This window comes from Dromiciops gliroides, chromosome 4 (genome assembly GCF_019393635.1).
Source record: "Dromiciops gliroides isolate mDroGli1 chromosome 4, mDroGli1.pri, whole genome shotgun sequence".
NCBI classification, from domain to species: Eukaryota; Metazoa; Chordata; class Mammalia; order Microbiotheria; family Microbiotheriidae; genus Dromiciops; species Dromiciops gliroides.
This window is the reverse complement of record NC_057864.1, coordinates 469588970-469613332: the sequence shown is the minus strand read 5'-3', so window position 1 is coordinate 469613332 and position 24363 is coordinate 469588970. Positions and strand designations below refer to the sequence as shown.

General features: G+C 50.2%; 1 protein-coding gene across 4 annotated transcripts; it reads right to left on the bottom strand.

Moving 5' to 3' along the window:
* Positions 1-6133: 6133 nt before the first annotated feature.
* ASL (argininosuccinate lyase) lies at positions 6134-24363 on the bottom strand. 4 transcript variants are annotated; one of them, XM_044002897.1, is made up of 17 exons: positions 24247-24363; positions 23846-23904; positions 17213-17407; positions 15957-16040; positions 15363-15419; positions 15087-15184; positions 13757-13834; positions 13594-13671; positions 13132-13184; positions 12339-12401; positions 11978-12092; positions 11357-11441; positions 11064-11123; positions 9816-9899; positions 8878-8988; positions 8616-8722; positions 6134-7057 (listed from the first exon to the last, which is right to left on the bottom strand). In XM_044002897.1, the coding sequence occupies exons 2-17, from the start codon at positions 23855-23857 to the stop codon at positions 6913-6915; spliced, it is 1425 nt and encodes a 474-aa protein (XP_043858832.1). In that variant the 5' UTR covers positions 23858-23904; positions 24247-24363; the 3' UTR covers positions 6134-6912. The 4 variants fall into 4 exon arrangements, with proteins under 4 accessions (XP_043858832.1, XP_043858835.1, XP_043858834.1 ...); XM_044002900.1 differs by having other exon boundaries at positions 8908-8988; XM_044002899.1 differs by lacking the exon at positions 24247-24363 and adding an exon at positions 24065-24234.

Sequence of the window (24363 nt, the reverse complement as noted above, 5' to 3'; positions counted from 1 at the left end):
GAGGGGTGGGAATACTGCGTTCTGATTAGCTAGTTTTTGCCTGTAGATTGTAACCCCACCAGTGCTGAAAAAGGGGAAGGTCCATTCGAGTTAGGGACTAGGGTATAAAACAGGGCCTGCGAGCCCCCTTTCTGGGCACCCACTAGCTGCACACTAGGGTGCCTCCTTCTCATGAGAAGAAAATAAAGCCTTTGTCACTTCACTGCTGAGTTCCTGCGAACTATTGAGAAGAGGATGGATTTTTCCCTCACACTTCTCCAGCTCATTTATCAGATGAGGCAACCAAGGCAAACAAGTTAAGTGACTTGCCCAAGGTCACACAGCTACTAAGTGTCTACAGCTGGATTTGAACTCGGGTCTTCTTGACTCAAGACCCGGTGCTCTATCCACTAAACCACCTACCTTCCTCCTCAGTCTGGAAAACCTGACTTCAAATCCTGCCTCTTGAGGTCCCTTAGAACTCCAAATCTGTGATCCAGAATGGCGTGATCAGGGCACATCTGATCTCCAACTGCTCCTCCCTCCCTCCATCTGATTCAGTTGGTTGAAGAAGGGTCTCTCCTGATCACTCCTCTCAGAGATGTTTTCTTGCCCCAGTCAGTTGCCAAGGACTTAGACTTGGAACAAGGATAAATGCCTCGCAGCAGATATTTGGTAGCTGTAGCCTGTGACAGTGACTGTTGAGATAGCTGCTCTCTTAACTCTTCTTGGGACTAGAAAAGAGCTTGGATAAATGACTTGAACCTAAGAATTGGTTTTGCAGCTTCTACCAGTCCCTCTCTGTTGCTTAGGATTCCTGGTTCTCCCCACCCCACTACGCCCACCCAGGTGGCCTGACGTTCAGCTCTTACTGCCGGGAGCCAAATGACTCAATAAGTGACTGAGACCCGACCGGCATCTTTCGGGGAGGGCTGATCACTGGACAACTGTTCTTGTCCAGTTGTGAGATCCTAGTCTGTTTTCTTGGACCTTTTCCTTTGTTAACTTTGTGTTTGAGGGCTAGGTGGTGGTCGTGTGAGAGGTAATGTCCGGAATTCTCCCCATACTGTATGAGGTGGAAATGAGGAACTATCCAAAGCTGACCTGGGGCCTCCCCTCCAACCCCCAATTATGGAGTCTGTGGTGTATTTTCCTATTTATGTACATGTTTATCTTCTCCAAAAGAATGTAGTCTCCCTGAGGGCAGGTAGTGCTTCACTTCTGCCTCTGTGTTCCTAGCACCTCATACATACAGTCCCTGACACAAAGTAGGCCCTTAATAAATGCTTGTTGATGGATGGATTGATTATAATTGCCTAAAGCAGACCAGGTGGTAACTTATGACTTGGGCAAATCACTTAAATCCCTTGCTGGGCCTCAGTTTTCTCATGAGTAAAATGAGGGGATTAGACTAGATGGTCTCCCCTCCCAGCTTCAGATCTAGGATCCCATGTAGCAAGGGGAAGGGGGTGACCTGGGAGCTGATCTAGTCGATGCCGTCCATTAGTCTCCCTGCAATGTCCAGAGAATCAGAGGAAGAGAAGATCCAAAGCGTGTGGTGGAGGAATTATGGGAGAGCACAGGCAAGAGACTCATAGGATGAGAAAGCCTGGATAGGCTGTGATGTGCACCACTGAAAGGACCATGCCATTAAGGAGACCACAGAGCCATCAAAACATTAGAGCGCGAATTCCTGTCCACATTGTCTTTTTTTACAGAGTTATCCTTTTGGAGGATCTATTTTTCTTGCCTCTCTGAGTTCTTTATTCTGTGTCACTTAATATGTCTTCCTATCATTCTCTGAATTAATTTTGTTGTTCCTCCTTCCCTCCCTCCCTCCCTTCCTTCCTTCATTTCTGCTGTTTTTCCTCCCTTTCCTTTCTTCCTTCCTCCTTTCATTTCTTCCTTCTTTCCTTCCTTCCTTTTCTTCCTCTTCTCCTTATTCCCCCCTTTCTTTCTTTCCTTCCTTGGAAGGGAATGAGCAATTTGGTGATTTTTGCATAATTGCATAATAATTCCAAAATAAAAATGGCATAATTCCAATTGGTTAGTTCTTTGACACCTTAAATAGAACAAAATGAAGAGAATGTAAACTTTTTTTTTGATGATTTATCATTATGAATATTCAGTTTCTGTCTGAGCTGTGATACAGTGATAGCTTCACCACCTATTGTATTATGTAAGGCTGTTTGCCCCTGCACTAAATCTCCCTAGAATGATGTATTTTGGGGCTTCTTATTTTTGCTTTTCTGTCTCCTTGCGGTCAGCTGTCACTTACTCCTGAGTAGGCCTCTATTAATAGCGCCCTCTTCCTACTTCCAACCTGCTGGGTGTTTGTTCAACCAGATAAAAAAAATCTTTATGGACCTTTGTTTTGAGCAAAAGTAAATAGAATCTGATTGAAGGTTTAAGAGGCCACTCCACGAGCAGGGTACACGAACCTTGCATTATGAATATGGGCTGTTCAAGGGCTGCCCACCTGATTCTTGGCCATGTTCTGGATCAGGGCTTCTTAAATTTTTCCCATTCATGACCCCCTTTTTGCCAGAGAAATTTTTACACGACCCCAGATACATGAGTATATAAAATACGTATACATAACTGACTTTGGCCAGATTTTTTGCAACCCCCGCATTCAATTACATGACCCCATATGGGGTTGTGACCCACAGTCTAAGAAGCTTTGTTTTAGATAGGTGAAGTTGCCAGATGGCAGAGTTTTGTGTAAGTGAGGCATTAACATGCATTTACTCATCTGTAAGTTGGGGACTGGTGCATGGGTAAAGTGCATCAACATGTTCAGCTGATTCCCCAAAGCAGCAGATACCTGATACAGCAGAGGCTGGAAAGCTTGATTCCTGGAGAAGTTTGCTGACCTGGGATGGAAGTGCTTTGGCGAGACATTGGAGCCTACAGAGACAGCCCATAATTGGTTCCAGTCTGCTAAACATGCAGCAAATGGCCGCCTCTTTGATTGTCTACATCGAAAGCACTAGGAGGTGCCTTCAGAATGGCATCATGGAGGGGCAGCTAGGTGGTGCAGTGGATACAACACCAACCCTGGATTCAAAAGGACCTGAGTTCAAATTTGGCCTCAAACACTTGACACTTACTAGCTGTGTGACCCTGGGCAAGTCACTTAACCCTCATTGCCCTGCAAAAAAGAAAGAAAGAAAGAAAGAAAGAAAGAAAGAAAGAAAGAAAGAAAGAAAGAAAGAAAGAAAGAAAGAAAGAAAGAAAGAAAGGAAGGAAGGAAGAAAGAAAGAAAGGAAGAAAGGAAGGAAGGAAGGGAAGAAAGAAAGGGAAGAAAAAAAGAAAAGGTATCATGGACTAGCGCCTGGACCATATTTTCCATGGCAGCTCTCTGCCCATGGGGATCTGGGAGACACGATGCTACATGAAGAGAGGACTTGATTCTTCTCCCTACCAAGGGTATAGGTCTGGGTCCTTTGTCCATTTCCTTTCTGTTTTAGAGATCAATATGGAGGTTCTGACCATGAGAATTTTGAAAGGCCAGGAGAGTGATTATCAGATTCTGTGAGTCTGAATCTGGGCCAGATTTTGCAGCTAGCCTACCATTGATGCCCAGGAAGAGCAAGGAATGACCTTCTGGAGTGATTTTTGGTACACATTCCCATGGTAGCTAAGATTCATCCAGACTCGTCTGGATGTGAACTTGGTGGGGCAGAGGTTATGTAGAACCTTTGTTAAGTCTAAGCCTACTCTCCCCACATATTTGTACTTTTGTTCCTGCTTATGATCAAGTAAATATCCCTTTGTTAAAGCTAAGAGGTTAAATAGACCTGGGGTGCTAGTCAGTGGCACCCAACAGTGACGGGGACACAACCAGTGGGAGCTTGAACTGATGACAGCATTAGAGAGGACACCCCAAACTCTTCAGGCTACCCTTGGAACTCTGCTGGGCCTTATTCTGGGAGAGCGCCAGATCCACATGCACTACATGGCCGTCCCTGCTCGTCCATCCTTCCACCTTGGAAGGCTGAATGCAGGGAGTGGTCACCAGCTCTGCAGAGGGAGAAAACATGTGTTTCAGGGATCTCAGGGCACTGTGGTACAATGAAAAGTGTTGGATAAGGAGACTGAGGACCTGACTTGTAATCTTGGCTCTTCTGTTTTTGACCTCTGTGACATTGGGCAAATCACTTAACCTCCAGGCCTGTTTCCTCATCTGGAAAACGAGGGGGTTAGATCAGATAAGCAATCTCCAAGATCTCGTCCAGTTCTAAATCTGTCATCCTAGGAAAAGGTAGGAGGACATTCTGTCTCAGTGTTGAGGTGATCCCAGGATGTCAGCAGGAGAGTGGAAGGTGGAGTCAGAGAAAGCAGAGGCTGTGTAGGCTTCTGGACATGTGATCCTGAGTTTTTTAGAGGGAAGGGACTTTGGTTAACTCCCTCACTTAGAAAAGGGAGGAAACCGAGGCACAAAAAATTAAGTGAATTGCCACCCAGCTAGCAAGGAGCAGAGGCAGGATCATAGATTGACAGCTGGAAGGGATCTTAGAGGCCATTTGGTCCCATGAAGGGAAACTATCATTTTCCATATGGGGAAACCGAGTTCAAAAAAAGTTAAGTGACTTGCCCATGGTCACCCAGGTAATAAGGCAGGATTGGGTCATGCTTTCTGACTCCAAATTAAATAGTGGTTTTTTACCTCTTTTTTTGGCAAGGCAATGAGTGACTTGCCCAGGGTCACATAGCTAGTAAGGGTCAAGTGTCTGAGGCCAGATTTGAACTCAGGTCCATCCTGAATCCCTGGCGGGTGCTTTATCCACTGCGCCACCTAGCTGCCCCCACTCTCAGTAATCTTGAAAACATGGCACTAGAACTCAGGAGAAAAGTGAGGGCTGGAGATATAGCTTTGGGAGTCATCCTAATGGAGGTGCTCATTTGGGTCTGAATATAGGTTGCACCCCTAAAATCATGTTGTTGTTCAGTCATGTCTGACCCTCCGTGACCTCATTTGGGGCTTTCTTGGCAAAGATACTGACTGGAGCGGTTTGCTATTTCCTTCTCCAGCTCATTCTACAGATGAGGAACCTGAGGCAAACAGGGTGAAGTGACTTGCCCAGGATCACACAACTTGTAAGTGCCTAAGGCTGGATTTGAATTCAGGTCTTCCTGACTCAAGGCCCAGCACTCTATCCACTGTGCCACCTAGTGGCCCACCCCTAAAATGAGAACACTCTAAAAGAAGATTCTAGGTGTAAATAATCTATAGGGATTGTTCCTTCTCCCCTCCCTGAATCAGGTTTTCAGAAGAAATGCATATTGGGAAAGCAAACTGTCCTTCTGCAAATGAGGGAGTGAGAGCAGGTGACCTCTGAGGTCCCATCCAACCTGCAGAAGGCTTTTCTCTCATCCACCCACCTACTCTATCCCAGGCAATAATAGCCTGGGGGCACTCATCCGCCTCCCATAGAAGATTAGTTGCGGTTTAGCCATCCATCTTGAGGGAGAAGTTAGGGTTCTCTGTCAAGTTCTGATCAAGGGGAGCGGGTTCCCTCAAGTAGATGATGCTCCTCCCTGGTGTCTCAGGGAGAGGGAGGGTGTGGGCATCCCAGCTCGCCACATCTGGATCTGCTGCTGGTGACCAGGACTTTCTTGAAGCTAGCGCTTGGCATAGCAAGGGGGTAGTGGAGAGTGGTCATGGCCAGGGGTGTGATATAAGGGTTGGGTCTCCTAAGCAACTAGGGGAGCTTTGGAATGCTTCCCTCCTATTGGGTCATCTGAAAACACTTTGCTAACTTTGTGATGGGGGTAAATGGGAGGAAGGTGTCCCCTGGCATTTCCCCCTTTTTGGGGGGCAATATAAAATTTCCCCATTTTACTGATGAGGGAGTTGAGGCAAATAGAGGTTAAGGGACTTCTCCAGGGTCACACAGCTAGTAAGAGTTTGAGGCCAGATTTGAACTCAGATCTTCCTGACTCCAGGCTCAGTGCTCTATCCACTGTACCAACAAGATGCTGGTGTATACATGTATACATATATGTGTGTATATAGACAAATATAGATATTGACATCTATCCATATCCATACATATATAGGTTAGATATTGATATCCATTTAAATGTTATACCTGTTTTCTGCCTGGCCCATAGAGGGCACTTAATCAATGCTCTTTGACTGTGTGTGTGTATTTGTATATATATTTTGTTTATTTGTATCTACTTATATGGATAAAGGTTATTCCCTGCCCCTCCCCCAGAGAAGGTAAGCTGCTTGCAGGCAGGCAGTATTCTGGTCTGTATATCCCCAGCCCCGAACACATAGGAGACATTTGACAAGTGCTCGCTGATGAATCCATTGGGAGCCTCTTTTGTAAGCAGACACTACAAAATCGCGGGGATTACAGATCACGCTGGGTTTTCTATACGCCTGATTTGGGGCCAAAGCACAAGCCTTCCAAAGTTAGACCAGTGCAGTAAATGAAGCCGGGGTGGGGCGGCGGATTGTCGAGAATCCCCGGGGAAGAGAGCAAGGAGGCCAAGGGCAGTGATGGTCCAGAGGCTGGGACCGAGTCCCTTCTCTCTCTTCCTCTGCCCATCTCTCTTTTCCTTTGTTCTCTCCCAGGTCCAGACCTGCTGCACCTCAGCCTCATGGAATACGTGATAATAAGGGGGAATATAAGCCCATAGACTCAGAACTAGAAGGGAGGCCCCAACCCCCTCCTTTTTACAGATGAGGAAACTGAAGCCCAGAGGGGTTAAGTCACTTGGTCAGGGTGTCCCAGCTATGAGGCAGGATTTGCACTCGGGTCTCCTTTGCTCCCAGCCCCACCCTGTCTCCACTGTGCCACCACTCCTGCTGTCACCAGGATGATGGCTAAGCCAGAATGTGAACACCCAGTCCTCCCACTGAGATTTATTCCCCCGGGAGTCTGGGAGTAGGGGTGGGGGGCTAGGCGGGGGTCTCTATTGCGGCAGGGTCCGCAGCAGGTCTCTCAGCTGCTGAATCTGCCACTCCACACTGCTTCTGGCTGTCCCACCCAAGGCTTTGTACTGCTCCACGCTGTTGGCATAGTTCCACACTTGGCTCACGTCGTTGGAGAACAGGGGGCTGCGAGGAAAGAAGGAAGGGGAAGGTGTGAGGACAGGGGGATGCCCATCTTGTCCTACATAAGATCCCAGGCCAGCTTCCCATTCTTGGCCTCCCCAACATCATCTTTTTTTTTTTTTTGCAGGGCAATGAGGGTCAAGTGACTTGCCCAGGGTCACACAGCTAGTAAGTGTCAAGTGTCTGAGGCTGGATTTGAACTCAGGTCCTCCTGACTCCAGGGCACATACTCTATCCACTGCGCCACCTAGCTGCCCCCTCCCCAACATCATCTTACTCATTCTCCACCGGCCTCTGCCTACAGCCAAGCTCAAGTGTTGCCTCCTTTGGGAAGCTCTCCCTGATTTTACACTGGCCCCTGGCTAGAAGGCAGTGCTTCCTTCCTGACTCTACTTGACCATTTCCTAGGGAGGCAGCAGGAGGCAATGGAAACCTAGGACCTGGGTTTGAATCCTGGGTGTCACTTGCCACCCAGAGGCAGCTGGTGGTACTGCAGATAATGTGCTGGGCCTGGAGTCAGGAAGACCCACGTTCCAGCCCAGCCCCAGACACACACTAACTTACCTCTCTTTGCCTCAGTTTCCTTAACTGTAAAATGAGATTCTAATAGCACCCGCCCCTCCCAGGGTGGCTGAGAGGATCCAATGAGATAACTTTTGTAACATGCCTGGAACACAGTAGTAGAAGCTATAGAAATCCTTATTCCCTTGAGTAAATCACTAACCACTTCAGGGCCTCAGTTTTCCCATTTGCAAAAGCAGAGGGAGAGGGGACCTTCCCAGATTAAATCTGTTTCGTTGTATTATAATTATTTGTATATGTTGCATTCTCTCTGCCCCACCCCCTACCCCCTAGACTGTAAGCTGCCTGAGGAGAAGATCTGGGTTGATTTTCCTCTCTGGATCCCTGGCACCTGAGAGAATGCTTCACACCTACTCAGGAAAAGGACACGAGTGTGAACTGAAGCCCAGCCGGGTTGGTGGTTTGCCCAAGGTTATACAGGGAGTGAGAGGTAAGATTTGAACCCAGATCCTGACTCCAGAAGCAGTGCTCTTTTCCCAGTACCCCATTGTTTATGTATTTTCCTTCCTCCTCCCCCCAGGGACTAATTCTTTTTTTCCCAGTGCTTGGCCCATAGTAGGCATTTAATACAGACTTGTGGATTGATTCAGTATCAGAAGACTGTGATCTAGCACGGGTGTGAGCAGTCGCTCCACGAGGCCGAGGGCAGCCCCTACCATGTAATGTTATGTTTGGCCTCCGGCAGAGAATGTGGTTAAAAAAACAAACAACCTGCCCACTTGACCTAGCTGATATTGTTTCCCTTAACCTGGAAAAGTGTGTTCTCTGTCAAGAAATGTCAAGGCCTGCCCAGACCTGGGTTCTGCTGGCACGGTCAATGAGAAGCCACACTGCCCTCCACATCAGGATGAGTCCTAGGGGAGGGCTTTAGCAGCGTGCTTGTGTATACAGTAGGTACTTAATGCATGTTTGTTGAATTCCACAGAGAGGAGTGGAAAGACAGCCAGAGCTGGGGGGCCCCTGGGCAGGGGTTTCCCACCTGATGGTCTGCAGCTCCGGCAGAGAGAGTTGGCTGAGGGCCAGCTTCTTGGTCTCGGCCATGAAGACAGCTTTTCCTGATGCCTCATGGGCCTGCCTGAATGGCATCTGGGTGGGAGGGAAAGGGAGGATGATGACCCTGTCTGTTCCTCTTCCCTCCCATGTCTCCCTCCTCTCCTGGATGCTTCTTCAGTCCCCTGGCCTGGAGGCTGGGCTCCCAGGTGCCCCAGGCTCCTGGGCTGTGGGGCTCCAAATCTCCGCACCTCATTGAGTCTGGGTCTGTGGCCTCTTACCCCCTTTCTGACAAGGTAGTAGGCAAGATCGGTAGCGAGCATGTCTGGGCTAAGGGCTTCCTCCATGCACACCTTGTTAATCTGGAAAAACACATGGAAAAACACAATGAAAAATACCAGGAAATAATATGTTTATCAAAGAATGCATGCAAATAGGGTCATTTTAAAGCCACTTTGTTATTGTTGTTGTTGTTTGTTTTGCTTTGTTGGTTTTTTTATGGGGTAATGAGGGTTAAGTGACTTGCCCAGGGTCACACAGCTAGTAAGTGTCAAGTGTCTGAGACTGGATTTGAACTCAGGTTCTCCTGACTCCAGGACCAGTGCTCTATCCACTGCACCACCTAGCTGCCCCTAAAGCCACTTTTAACATGTTTTGCATGACTTCCCTGGTATAAGTGATATCCAGTCTCTTGCCTTCTCAAGAAAGGGAGAGAGAGAGAATTTGGAACTCAAACTTTTAAAAAGATGGCTAAGATTTTTTTACTTGTCATTGGGAAATATTTAATGAAATAAAAATGTATTTTAAAAAACCAATTTTGTTAAATTTAAAATATACCATTTTGTGGCCTTAGAGATTGAAGGGACTTTAGGGGTCATCTTGACCAGCCTCCTGCCATTTTACAAATGAGGAAATAGAGGCCCTTAAAGGGTAAGTGACTGGTCTAAAGCCACACAGCTTAGGAGCACCAGAGCCTGTATCCAAACTGGGGAGTCCTTGGATTCCAAATTCAATGGGGCTCCTGTTGGGTCTTTGGACTGAACCCATCTTCCCCCGTGTTCCTCTGATGGTCCCTTATTCTCTCGGCCCTGCCCAGACTCTCCTTGGGTCTAGCAGAGTTGGAGGAGTAGGGAAGAGGGTCGGTAGAGGATTTGGGGGAGGGGAGTCCTGATGTGGGAGGCATTCTTGCCTTCATGGTGGAGATGATGCCGGCGGCCACCTGAAGCACAGAATTCATGGTGTCAAAAACTTCAAAGACGGCCTCTTTGTCTTCCTGGGGGGCCAAGGCAGGAAGAGATGTTAGCAGGGATGGGGGGAGAGCTGAGGAGTCCCCTCTCTGGATCTTCTCCCTCCCCCTGCCCCCAAACTCTCAATGTTATGCTCCTTTATGGGTACAAGGAGATCGATTCCCAGCCTCCCTAGCTTCCTCTGTTGGCCCCAAGTGCCTGGAAAGTGCCTGCCTGCCCCCCAGGGCCCCTAGACCCAGTCATGAGGCCCCAGTGGGGAGCAGAAGAGGTTTTATTGGCTATAAAAGAGGAGCTCTGCTTTCCTGGGTCTGTGGATGCAGGATGAAGGGGAAAAGGCAGCATTAAGCATTTATATAGCACCTACTGTGTACCAGGCATTACAAAAATGCTTTACAAGTATTGTCTCATTTGATCTTCAGAACAACTCTGCAGAGGTAGGTCCCATTATTATCTGCATTTTTACAGTGAGGGATATGGGGCTTTTCTTGGCAGAGACACTGGAGTGGTTTGCCATTTCCTTTTCCAGTCCATTTTACAGATGAGGAAACTGAGGCAAACAGGGTGAAGTGACTTGCCCAGGGTCACACAGCTAGGAAGTGTTTGAGTCTGGATTTGAACTCAGGTCTTCCTGACTCCAGCCTGGTGCTCTATCCACTGAGCCATCTAGCTCCTGGAAGGGAACTTATACTCAGAGGTGACAGGGCAGGTCTTTGTACAAACACACTTCTGTTCATAGGTGAGCAGGCATGTGGGTACACAGAGAGAGGTATCTTGTTGTACAGAAAAGGGAACTAAATTTGGACTCAGAGGCCCTGTGTGGCGATCCTGGCTCGGCTTTTTAGCAGTCAATAAAGCAACAAGCATTTATGAAGCACCTACTGTGTGCTCCAAAGTCTCAGCTGAAATCCCACCTTCCACAGGAACCCTTTCCAGATCCCCCTTAATTCTGCTTGTTTCCAGCTTCTGCCACATACAGCTTGTTTGTGAGGGGTGCTGGCTCCTCCCCTCCTGGAGGGCAGGGATCAAGTTTGCCTTTCTTTGTACCCCCAGCTTTTAGCACAGTGCTTGGCACATAGTAGGCACTTAATGTTTATTGACTGACATCTACCAAGCTAAAAGAGGCCCTGCCCTCAGGGAGGTTATAATCTACTGGAGGGGTATATGTCAGTTAGTCCTGGGAGAGGCCATACCTGTAAGTCCTTATTGTAGGTGCTTGGAAGTCCCTTGAGTGTCATCAGGAGCCCAGCACACTGAATGATGGGAAAGCTGGGGGTGAGACTTCCAGGCTTCGACCCTGGGGGAGGCCGAGGACATGGGTGTGGGAGGGGCGGGGCAGCTCTGCCAGGGAGACCTTGGCCTCATGGGAGTATGGGAGCCCGCCCTGAGTACAAGCATCTTCTGCCCTTGGCAGCCCTCTCCCTCCTCCTACCCACCGCCCCTGCCCTCCATGTTCCTCCAGTCTCCTCTTGGGCAAGGCCCTCACCCGGCCAAACACACGCCCCGCTTTGCTCCGGATCAACTCTAGGCTATCTGGGTTTTTCTTCTGGGGCATCAGGCTGCTCCCTGTGCTACGGACACAGAAACCACATATTTAAAAGGGGTGAGGATTCTGATCCCACTGTCCTGCTTGACCTGCATCCCAGAGGACTCCCAGATGGGGGAAGTAGGAAAATTACAATGGAAAGGCTTGCCTTGGATTCATAGGACCTGGGTTCAAATCCCATCTTTCTTACTCCTTTTGGGCATACCATTTAACTTCCTTGGGACTCAGTTTCTTCCTCTCTAGAATGAGGGAGTTGGTCTCAAAAGGCCTCTTTCCACCCTATTTGCATGACTTTGGTCTAGTCACTTAACTTCCCTGGGCCTCAGTTTCCCCGTCTGTAATATGAGGGGGTTAGACTCAATGGCTTCCAAGGTCTCTTCCAGCCCTTGATCTGGATTCTGTGGCCAAGGGTCAAGCCAGGCAGGGCCTGGTTAACATGGGGAAGAAGCTAAGGGAGTCCATGTGGGGAGGATCCAGAGGCTCTGTTGTCGGGGCTGGTTCGGCCTGCCTGGCCATCATGGGAGAAGGTCAGGGCACGGAGGGGTCAGCCCTCGCCCCTACCTGTAGGCATCGGATAGCTGTACGAAGCCGAATTCCTTGGTGCCATAAATGATCAGGTCCTCCGCCATCTTGCTGAGGTGCGTCATGCACAGGGAGGCCCAGAAGAGGAACTCGGCTTTGGGGGTATGGGTAAAAGGAAGAATGTCCTAGGGCTGAATCATCCTGAGGGGTTAGCTGCCCCACTGGCCCTCTGCCTCCCTATGGGGGGATAGACCCAGGACCTCCGGAGAAACCCATGGTGGAATCCCTGGGATTTAGTGAGGCGTCGAGGGGAGGGTGCGGAAGGGGACGAGAATGAAGGGAAGCTGCGGGGAGGGAGGTCAGGGGCAAAGGAGAGGGGATGGGGGGGAGCAAGACTCACCCACAAAGTCTCTCTCACTGGTGGCGTCCATACTGTTGAGGGTGATAGCGCTGAAATTCAACTCTGAGGGATGGGAACAAATCCACAGGAAGATGAGCTTTTCCCCCAGCCCTGGGGAGGGGGGCCTCAGCACCCCCAGGGAGGTCGTTGACAAAGCCCCCACCTCAGCCTCCTGGCCCCCCCTGGAGGGGGTGGGTAGGAGAGGGAGAGTCTGCCATTCAGCTCAGAAGGCCAGCTTGGTCTGGGGGCCAAGAGCCCTGTGAGTTTAGGCAAAGGAATTCTCCTCTCTGGGCCTCGGTTTCCCCTTTGTCAAACAAGGTGGTTGAACTAGATCTGGGATTCCTAACCCAAGGCGCCCATGAATGCTATGGACAGACGTCAGGCCGTCCACGGGCTCGGATGGGAGACACAATTTCATCTTCATTTTCATTACCCTGGTTTCCTTTGTAATCCTATGGATTTTGTTTGATGCATTTACAAAAAGGAGTCCAGGGGTCCATAGACTGCCCTGCCAAAGGGAGAGATGCCCCCAAAGGCCCTTCCTGCTCCGACATCCAGGACACAGCATGGCCCCATGGGAGGAACTCTGGAACTGGAGGCACAGGACTCGGGTTGGAATCCTGCCCTGTCCAGGGGTGTCCTGAGTGAGCTTGGGCAAGGCCCTGCTTGGGCTGCTTGGGCTGCTGAGTCTAGGACCCTACGCCTCAGGGACCTTTGAGCTGAGGTTCTATGGAGGGGGGCAGAGGGGCCTGGGGAGAGGAGATGATGCCTCCTACCTCGGGGCAGGCCTTACCTTTGCGTAGCAGCTCCCTATCCACTCCCAAGGGGTTGCCAGCGATGGCCCCACTGGAGGACGTAGTGGGGAAGAAGGAAGGGAGACATGGGAAAACTCTAGTTAACAATAATCGTGATGCTAAGACAACTGGCATCCCTAGAGCGTTTAAGATTTACAGAGTGCTTTCTTCTCATCCCTATGAGAGAAATAATATGTGTGCTCATTTTACAGATGAGAAAACTGAGGCCCGATGGGATGAAGGGACCTGTCCAGGGCCACCAGTGCTGGTTACGGTGGGATTAAGGCAGAGGTCTCTAACTCCACATGGACCGGACAAGATGGCCACTGAGGTCCCTTTCTGCTGCCAAACTCCCCAATCCCACTATTTCCCCTCTCGCTACCTCAGCTTCCTCCCCTGGTCTAGCGACCCCATATGCTAGATGGTCCACACATTCCCTTCCTGCCCCGTCCCTCACTCACCTCCCCAGGGGCAGCACATCAATCCTTTTCCTGACTTCCATCAGACGCTCCAGGTCTCGGGACAGGGCAACGGCGTGACTGTGGGGGACAGGAGAGGAGTCAGCACAGGAGGGGGTTGAAGGTGCCCCCCCACCCCACCCTGCCCAGGGGCACCAGCCCTTACCTCAAGATCCAGTGGCTCCAGCGGATGGGTTGGGCCCTCTGTAGGTGGGTGTAGCCGGGGAAGAGCACATCCTTTTCCCTGGGGCAGGACCAAAGAAGGACCATCAACACAACCAGAGCAGTTCTCGGGGGACAATACCATCCGGATTCGCTACCCCACTGGCTTGCGCCGATATGGGATCGAGGGCTGTTCAGCAGGGCCACCCGGGAACAGACAGGGACGTGACTGTATCTCAGAGGTCCTTCTGTGGCTCATGGCCTCTCCCCTCCTACCTTCTCCAGGCTTCTCGCAAGTGCATGGGCCTAACCTCGCTAGCCTTCAAACCCAGCCCTCCATCTCCCACCTCCACACCTTTGCAGTGGCTGATCCCCCTGCCTACAGAGCTCTCCCTAGTACCCTCTACCTTCCTACCTTCTGCAGGGGCCTGTCCTGTCCCCCTCCAGTCCCTTCTCTCTGAGATGACATTTACACTCTATTTATTTTATATGTACGATGTTTTGCATGTTGCCTTCTCTGTTAGAGTGTAAGCATTTTGAGGACAGGGACCATGTTTTTGCCTTAAAAAAAATATCCCCAGTGCCTCACTGAGTGTCTCGCACATAGTAGGTTCTTGTTGACTATTGACTGACCAGGAAAGCTGATCCCCTCTATCCAGTTGGGGGCTGAGCCCAATGTTAGCACTGGCATTATTGGCCTAGTGCCCCCGCGTGTGCTCCCAGGACAGCAGGGGGAGGGGGAGATACTTAAACATTAACCAGGAGGTCCCCATTGCTGGCTATGTGAGGTACCTTTGCCCTCTCTGTCCTCAGCTCAGTGGACTCTGGATCCCTGTTTGCTAAAAGTGGATCCATGTTTAGCATCTCCTCTCTGTGCACTCCCTCCCTCTCCACCCATGTATGTGCCCTCCCCCCTTCTATGACGAGGGAGTTGGGGGATTCGTTCCACTAAATACCCATATCACGGGCTCACAGAATTAGACCTGGAAGGGACTTTTGAGGTACTGAGTCCAACCCCCTCATTTTAGGGGTGAGGAAACGGGCCTAGAGATTAAGGTCTCATAGGCAATAACCGACAAGGCAGGTTTCGCACTTGGATCCTCTACCTCCAAAGGAAACAGTCTTTCCACTCTACCACCCCTTGTAATAGTAGGAGCTTAATAAATATTTCTCGATTAACTGTTAGACTCTGAGGGGAGCCCAGCATTCCCTCCCACGCACACCATCTCAGTTCCCTTTCTAGGTCCTCTGTCAAAAGCCAGGGTGGATGACTACAGCCCCTGGGAGCTCAGCCACTCTGCGGTGGTGGGATTTTACAGGAGGGCATGACTCACGCTTCAGCCCGCTCCACCATGGTCGTGAGGAGCATCTGGAGGTGGGCAGACAGAGCGGAGCATGACCTTCGCATCCAGAGCCTCAAGTCTGTGACCACCTGCCGGAGAGGAGGGGAGACTCTCAGAAACATGGGGGTCCAGGCCCTGTGCAGCCTGAGAGCCAGGGAGGTGGCACAGGGAGACCCCTGAATGATGAGTCATGGATTGGAAGATGGGGCATTGTGGGGCGAGAGACAGGCCGTCAAATGTGGTCATGTGGGGCTGGGGGGGCCTTACCTGGTCATTCCGGCTGCGTCCAGTATGTAGCTTCCCTGCCGTCTCCCCAATGAGTTCCTGTGGAGAGGTGGGGGACAGGCCCAGAGGGTCACCAAACGGTCACTGATTCCCCCCAAGCCTGCCAGGGCACAGAACGGGGTTTCTCCCTGGCATCTAGACCCCAGGACCCCATTTCACTCAGGGTCAGGCCTTCCCAGGGCTCCCTCAGTCACCCCCACCCACACGGTCTCTGTCCTTCCCCTTCTTTGTGGATGAACAGACAGAGCCCCCCCCCCTTATTATCCCACTCTTTCTAGCAGGAACTCCTTCCAATGCAGCCTAAGGGCATCCCAGCTTGGCCACAGGACTGAACAGGAGGATGGCATCTTGGGCCCAGGAAGGCCTCGGACATGAGGGAGTGAAGGGGAGTCAGGCTTGCCCTGTTGGCTGATGGCCTCCCCATTTGCCTTGTATTTACTGCGTGTGTACTGACATGTCCATGTTGTCTCCCCTGATAGCAGGGAGTCCCTCAGCACCTGGCATGGGTTTGGTTCATAGCAGGTGCTTAGTAAATGCTTGATTGGTGAAGGGAAGGGAGTGCGGGTTAGGCCGTACCTTCAGCCTCCGCTCGTTTGCGGTGTGGATGTCCTCGTCGTTGGGGTTTTGTGCAAAGGTGCCTTTGGCCCACTCCTCAGCCACCTGTGTCAATGACATCCAGCCCCAGGTTCAGGGGGGCTCCTCTGTGCCCCAGATGCTGATACCTCAGTGGGAGGGGGAAAGCCTGGAGGCACCTGCCCAGACCCCACCCTGATCTTTTCCCCTTTAGTGCTCTCTCTGTCCTCACATCACCATTGGTTTCCAGGATGTGCCCCCCAGCAGGGCGTAAGCTTCAGGGCTAGGGCTGTTATCCTTGTCTCTGCATCCCCAGCAAACAGCACCCAGTGGGTATTTAATAAACACTCCTTGGATTGGGTTGAATTGGATCATCCCCCAGAGCCCCACAAAGACAGTGGCTGTACCTGAAGGTGTATTCTGGGAGCTCCTGTGGGACACCTCCCATCCTTGGGGTAACTCCTCAAAACCCCGGGCATCTTTACCGCGGGCTGACACCATGGATAAGAATAGCTGACATTCCTATAGTGTGCTAAGCTTTTTACAAAGTGCTTTCCCTACCACAACCTCGTGGGGGAGAGGGTGCAAATATCATCACAGGGAAGGGAGGGTTTACTCAGGGCTGTAAAGCTAATGTGTTGAGATTTGAACCCATATCTCCTGACTCCAACTTCAGCAGTTTTCCCACCCACCACATCACGCTATCTCATAAGCACATCACACGTCTCTCTGTCATTTTGGGTCTGGATGGACCCATGATTTCACCGGCTAAGGAGCTACCTGCTGAGGAAAATCCCTCTCCTGGTGCAGATCAGCACCTGCTCTACACCTTCTAGTCTTTTTTGTTTTTGTTTTGTTTTGGGGGCAATGAGAGTTAAGTGATTTGCCCAGGGTTACACAACTAGTTAAGTGTCAAGTGTCTGAGGCCGGATTTGAACTCAGGTCCTCCTGAATGCAGGGCTGGTGCTTTATCCACTGCCCCACCTAGCTGCCCCCTACACCTTCTAGTCTTAAGAGAGCTTCAGGAGGTACCGAGAGACTGTGGTTTACTCAGTCTCGCAGCCAGTGTGGGTCAGCGGCGACACTTGAATCTTGGACGTCCCATCCCTGAGGCTGGCTTCCCACATATTATACCAGCCTGCCTCTCCTAGTTAAATAGCGCTGAATTTAGGTAACAGGAGAATACCCATGCATGGGGAGGTCACTTTCTCTGAGGCCCACTGGGGGTATGCATGGGGAAGAGGGGAGACACCAGGTACCTTGTCGAGGCCGTGAAGGATCTTGTCTAGCTCGGCTTTGGTGAGGAGCCCGGCCTTTTCCAGCCCTTTGCTGTAGGCCTTGCTGCCCTGGATGTCGGCCTCCCACATGCGCCGGTCGTAGGAGATGGACGAGTTGAATTTCTCCATGATGGGGTCGATGGAGCCCACAAACCGGCCGCCCCACAGCTTCCCACTCTGCCCGGAAGAGAAGGGCACACCATTAGCACCTGAAGGATCCTGGCCCTGGCCTAGGAGAAAGCCCAGCCTCAGGGCCCAAGACCCTCCCAGGCTGGGATGGAAAGGCACCGGCTTCAGCTTCTAAGGCATCATTTCCCCACCAATTAGAGCAGCCAGCTGCCCGCTATCAGGGGGCAGAGCCCAGAACATCGGGCAGGTAAGTTTGAAAGGAAGGCTTAGCACCAGCTCCTGGGGTGTCGTCCACACAGAGCGGGAGTCCCTGAGACCTAGGTGTGATGGAGGAAGCTCAGAGACATCTCCTGTTTGACAGATTTGTACCTGAGCAGCTGCCCCATCTGGGCATGCCAATTATTCAATCAACAATCATTTATTTAATGCTCACTATGTGTCCTCAGACACTGTGCTAGGCTCTGGTGAACACAAGGCCTCCAAAAGCCAGCAGTGGGCTCCAACTACTGTGTAAATAGTTCCTCCAAATCTACTCAGTCCTCCTGTACTCAACAAACTGCAGTGGCTCCCTATGACCTCCAAGATCAAATATAAAATCCTCTGGCTTTTAAAGCCATGTACAGCTAGGCCCCCTTCCGCCTTTCCAGCCTTCACCATTCCTGCAGGACTCCAGGTCTTGGAACTCTCTCCTCATCTCCTCCCGGCTTCCTGGACTTCCTCCAAAACTCCGCTCAAATTGAGTCTTCTCCAAGAAGCCTTTGCCCATCCAGCCTTAATTCTATCTTAATTATCAATTTTAATTATTTTCTCTATCTTCATTCCTCCCTATAAGATTGCTTCCAGTTGACAGCGTTTGTATAGACACAGAGATAGATAGGTAGGTAGGTAGATAGATAGAAAGGAAGGAAGGAAGGAAGGAAGAAAGAAAGAAAGAAAGAAAGAAAAAAGAGATAGCTTCCTTTTGAGGCAGCTAGGTGACAAGCAGTGGATAGAGTGCTGGGCATGAAGTTAGGAAGACCTGAGTTCAAATCCAGTCTCAGACACTTACTAGCTGTGTGACCCTGGGCAAATCCCTTTACCCTGTTTGCCTCAGTTTCCTCATTTGTAAAATGGGCTGGAGAAGAAATTGGCCAAGCACTCCAGTATCTTTGCCAAGAAAACTCCATGGACAGTATTGGTGTGATATGGTCCACAGGGTCACAGAGTCAGACACAACTGAACACAGATATTGTCTGCATGTTGTCTCCTCTATCAGACTGTAAGATCCTTGAGGACAGGAATGATTTTTGTCTTTCTTTGTTTCCCTATTGCCTAGCTCAATGGCTGGCATATACTAAGTGCCTAATAAATGCTTGTTGCGTTGACTTGTTCATTTGCTATTTCTAGAGGACTTGGGTGGTCTCTCCCAAAGAGTTTTCACTTCATTTATCTCTCTGGTTCTCACAATTCTCGGAGAGATCAGCAGAGGAGGTGTGATTGTTCCCAGAAACAGAAGCCTAGAGAAGTTAGGTCAATTGCTTGAGCTCACCCAGCCAGCCTGTGACAGAGTCAAGATGGATAGGCTCAGGAAGACCTGAGTTCGAATCTGCCTGGGACTTGTTTTGGCAGAAGAGACCTATCTAGTTACCTAACAGTTCTTCTGTAAACAGAAGCTATTGGGTGACTGGGAGGACTCTGCCCCTGGTATTCATTCAGCTTTTCTCTATACCCACCCCTGTCCCTGGTCCTCCCTGTCAGTCTGAGAAGTAATACCAGCTCCTCTCCCAGCTTCAGCACTAGCTGTGTGACCCTGAGCAAGTCCTTTAACAACCTCTCTGTGCCTCAGTTTCCTCATCTGTAAAATAAGGGGATCAGACCAGATGGCATCCCTCCCAGTTCTAAATCCAGGACCCTCTGACTTCAAGGCCTCTGACACATGACTACCAGCTCCTGGGAATATCTGAAAGACCTCAGAGCCCACCCAGTGCAGCTCCCTCATTTTACAGAGGAACTGGGGTCCAGGGAGGGCAGCTGACTTGTCTCTCTCTCTTTCTCTCAGCCCCTGCAATCTCTGTTGCCCTCATCACTATTTCTCCATTTCTGGACGTGCAAAGAGAAATATCGTATCGACCCTTCACCCTGACATTCTGGGGTCAAAGTTCTAAGTGACCACATAGTTCAGTCAGCCAATTGAGATACAGGGAACCAGCCAGGCCCCTGGATTCTGTGTTTGCCCATGACCTTGATCATCCTGCAGACCCAGCATCCTTGGATGGGCTGAACCCAACTGAAGCACAGGCTAGTGTGGGCAAACCCAGCCTGAGGACCAGTATCAGTCTTTCTGCTGGAGATGGAATACTGAATGGGAAGATGACACAGGGGAGAGCTGGGTTCAAGTGTGATTCTTTCTCAGTCTTAGCTGTGTGACCTTCGGCAATTAACATTACCTCTGTGGGCTTTGGTTTACTCATCTGCAAAATGGGGATAACAATCCTGACTTACAGGTTCATAGGGCCACGGATCTAGATTCAAAAGGGACAAGACTTCTTGTCCCAGGCTCACAAGCCTGGAGGTAGAAGGTACCTTATCAGGCATCTCATCTAACTCTCTCATTTCACAGAAGAGAAGCCCAAAGATGAGAGAGCTCAAGTGACTTGTGGGGCAGAGGCCGAATTTGAACCCAGGTCCTCTGATTCTGCAGCTATGGTACTCTTTCCACTATACCATAACTGCCTTCCTAGTATAAGGAAAGAGCTTTTCTCCTACCTTAAGGATAGGGACTGGATCTGTGATTTTATTGTTATAGGGAAGTCCCACAGGAGAAAACTCCCTCCACCAATGCAGGTCAGCAGCTTTTCAGTAACTTAAGAGTCTTAGAGAATTACCTCAAATATACCTGGAGCTGAACCAGATTAAAATACAATTGGGCAATATTTGACAATATAAAGAAAGAAATAAAAATAAGGATAAATAAATACACAAAATACAATGAAACATAGATAATGTTAATATATGGTTTTCTAAGTCAATATGTTTCTGCAGGGTTATTTAGGTACCATTCAGTGGCCTCCATTTCTATCTTAGTTTGCCACGGGCAGGACTTGGACCCAGCCAGATCCTGACCTCATTACCTGCTATGAATCCCCTCAGCTCCCTCCTACTATTTCTCTAGATATTTAGATGTCCTCACCCATCATCTCCTTTCACTCTTAATCTTCCTCCATACCTTCCTTCCCCACAGAGGAATATAAGCTCTTTGATGGTGGGATCTCTTTCATGCTGTCTGTTTTGAATCTAAAACCTTAAAGCATCACAAAAATCTATGTTATAATAATAATAATAATAATAATTAGCAGTCATATTAGGATTGTTATTAGGGGCTGAAATCTGGCACCATTTCCTCCCAAATGACTCACCCCAGTCCTAGCCCTGGGCTGTTGCTGGTATTAACAACAACTTAAGTGCCTCCAAGTTTCAAAAGCAAATCAATTAGTTCTGGGCTTCCAACCAGCCCTGGGTGTTCAAGTCAGGTTGCAGATTAAAACTGCAAACCTCCTGGAAGCCTTTGGCATCTCTGCAGGAGGGTCCCACTGCCTCCAGGCTGGTGAGGCTGGTGACATGTCAGAGATGGGGGAAGGAATGGGATGAGTTCTTGAAGCTTGGGAAGCCTGCCAGGTGGGAGGGGAGGGTCTTCAAGGTTCCCCACCAGTGTGGTTCAGAAGAAAAAACCCTAGGGGCAGCTAGGTGGTGAAGTGGATTAGAGCATCAGCCCTGAAGTCAGGAGGACCTGAGTTCAAATCCAGACTTAGACACTTAGTAGTTGTGTGACCCAGGGCAAGTCTCTTAACCTCAATTGTCTCAAAAAAAAGAAGGAAAGAAAGAAAGGAAGGATAAAAGGAAGAAAGAAAGGGAAAGAAAAGAAGAGCTCTCACTATTTTTTTTTAGTGAGGCAATTGGGGTTAAGTGACTTGCCCAGGGTCACACAGCTAGTAAGTGTCAAGTGTCTGAGGCCGGATTTGAACTCAGGTACTCCTGACTCCAGGACGGGTGCTCTATCCACTGCACCACCTAGCTGCCCCTAGCTCTCACTATTAAAAAAAAAAAAAAAGGAAGGGGGGTGGGTCCTGGCTTAGCAACCTTGGCCTGGGTATTTTCTCTCACTGGGCCATCATTTCTTCCTCTACTATAAGAGGAGGTTGAGCCTCTAAGCTTCATGCCAGCTTGATCTCTGTGATTCTATGATTTTCATTCAGGACGTGAAAAGGATATCGTGGACACTAAAAATGGGTGGGAAATCATTTAGTCCTGGATTCTTCACCCTTTGGTGTCTTGGGCCCCTGGGGCACGCAGTCTGGTGAAACCCAGGGACCTCTTCTTAGAATCAGGGTTTCAAATGCACAAAATAAAATATGTAAGATTACAGAGGAAACAAAAAGTTAGTGAAAATAAAGATTTTGGTTTTTTTTTAACCATCCAAGTTCATTCATCCCCTGAAATCTATTCCTGGATCCCAAGCTTAAAAATCCTGTCCCCTGATCATTTAAAATGGAGGCCAAGTGACTTGTTTAAGGTCACAGAGGTAACAAGAGGCAAAGCTGGGATTTGAACCCAAGACTGTTGACTCCAAAGTAGGGCTGTTTCCACACCATGCCAGGCTGGTGACAAAGAAGAAACCATAAAGTGGTTTGCTTTCCCTCCTCTCCTAGTGCTGAAATAATAGCCAGAGGCAGATTCTGGGCTACGCTGGTGTCAGTGGGATAAGAATAATAATTTGCATCTTGTCTGTAACTTCCCAAAGTATTTTGTTTGGTTTTGGAAACAACCCAAGGAGGTTGGGAGGAAAAGTATCATCTTCGTCACCTCCATCATCATTGTCACCACCACCATCATCACTCCCATTTTAGAGATGAGGAAACTGAGGCTTGGAGAAGCTGACTTGTTCAAAAGAGCAGAGCTGGGTCTTTTGACTCCCAGTCAGTGCTCCATCTACGTGGTGAGGAGGGCACCAAGTGGGTTGTAACCACCCTCTGACACAGCAAATTGCACCTCTCATCCCAACGGTTCAGAGCCCAGAGGGATCTTGACCTCAGTGGCCCTTCCACCACCCCATAGAAGCAGTCAGCTATTATTATCCCCATTTGACAGATAAACCAAGGGAGCTCAAGTCATCTGCCTTAGACTCATCACCCCCGAGTGGCTAGGAACAGGACCCCGGATCCTGGTCTCCGAGCCCCTGGCCCTTAGGCTGCAGAATGAGCCAGGCAAATTAGCTAAGACAACAGTCCAAGTTTCTGCCTCATTTGCTGACTTCCCCTCTTCCCCTACCCTACTCTGCACTTTGCCCCTATTGGTTTCTTTGGAACAACGCCCTTCCCAGCGTCCCCCTTGATTGGCTTTCCCTAAAAAAGAGCAGTGGCTAGGTAGATTTAGAAGATCAGAAGAAGTTCGGGGCACTGGAGTCCAAGGAAGTCTCAGACCTCAAATAAGGAAATCTGAAAAGGCTGGGGAAGGCCTGTGCATCTGTCAAAGAGAGAGGGACCATGAAAAGAGGAGGCAGAGAGCAGCATCATGTGATGGAGAGCTCATGCAAGTTGAACCTCCCTCATTGGACCCAGGCAGGGGCAGGATAAATGGGTTGTCCAAGGTGACTGGCCGAGCCAGGGTTTGAATCTAGGTGATAAGACTATAGATTTAGAGCTACAAGTGACCTCAAAGACCAGCTAGCCCACTGCCTTCTCAGGGAGAAGAGACTCGCTCAAGGCCACACAGATAGTAAGTAAGCATTGGAGATGGAGCCAGGCCTCTTTCCCATAGTATGGGGGGAGGCGGAGGGCAGGCATGGTTAGTCTTTAACGCGCTGCGCTATTTCCTCCTACTCCCTCTTCTCTCCCCAACCCCTAAAGAGTCATTTCCCAGACAATTTTCGAAATGGTGGATCCCCAGGCTCCAGTGGGTTTCGGGGCCACCAGATCTGGGCCATGTGGAGAAAGAGCAAAGCAAGACTTAGGGAGGACCGCGTCTGCCACGCTAGGGCCGCCAGGGCCGGCCGCGCTCCACACGTGGGATATTGTGAGAGTTTTCACATAAAAGTTAGCTGGCTCTTACTTAGCAAGGGAGAATATAGGGTAGGGGACCAACAGGGGAGAAGGAAGGAGGAGAGGAATAAGGTGGAAAAGCCTGACCATTGCTTTGCTAGACCTCAGGAATGAAGGCTACTCATTGTGATCCGGAAAGCGAGGGAATGTGAGTGAGGATGGGGCTAGGGACGGGAGGCAGGTAGAAAGGGGCATCTCCCTTAACTCCTGTCCCGTGATCAGTCCTCCTCCCCTGCACCTCCACCCCCTACAGACTCTAAAGGGAGCTCTAGCATTTCCTCAGGAGAGAAGTTCAGAGACAAGGAAACCTTTGCCCCAACCCTCCTCGGGGGTGGAGGGGATGGAGGGGATGGAGGGCCGGGGGCGCAGGTGGAGCTAGAGGTGTCCGAGATGAGGTAGAGAGACAGCTCACCTCCGATGCCATTTTGGACAAGTCCGATTCCCCTTTGCTGATCTCAGACCTTGGATAATCTGGAAAGTAAGACAGGGATGGTGTGGGTTAGCCGTCCCCTGGCAGCCCACCCCCCAATACCCAAAGCGGGGTCCCGGCCACTCCCTTCGCAATTGACCAACCACTCCACGGCCAGAGTAGGGACAAGGCCGCCGGCCGGCCCCCACCCTGGCAGCCCACCGTCCACTCCGTGCCCAGGGCAGGGACGTGACCGTCCTCCGGGCTCTTGTCCCCTGGCCACCGGGGAGTCCCGAGCTCTGGCCAGGCGTGCCAGGCCAGGGCAGGGCAGGGCAGGGCAACACGCCGCTACCCCCGCTGCCACACCCCCTTCCTGGGGGTTGCAGACAGGAGCACAGACTCACCTGATGCAACAGCTTCTGCCGAGACCCCAGTCCCTCCTCCAAGGTTTTTCCTTCCCAGAGAGGATGACGTCAGCAGGTCCCGCTCCCAGGCCCCTCCTCCTCTGGACGCTGCACCAA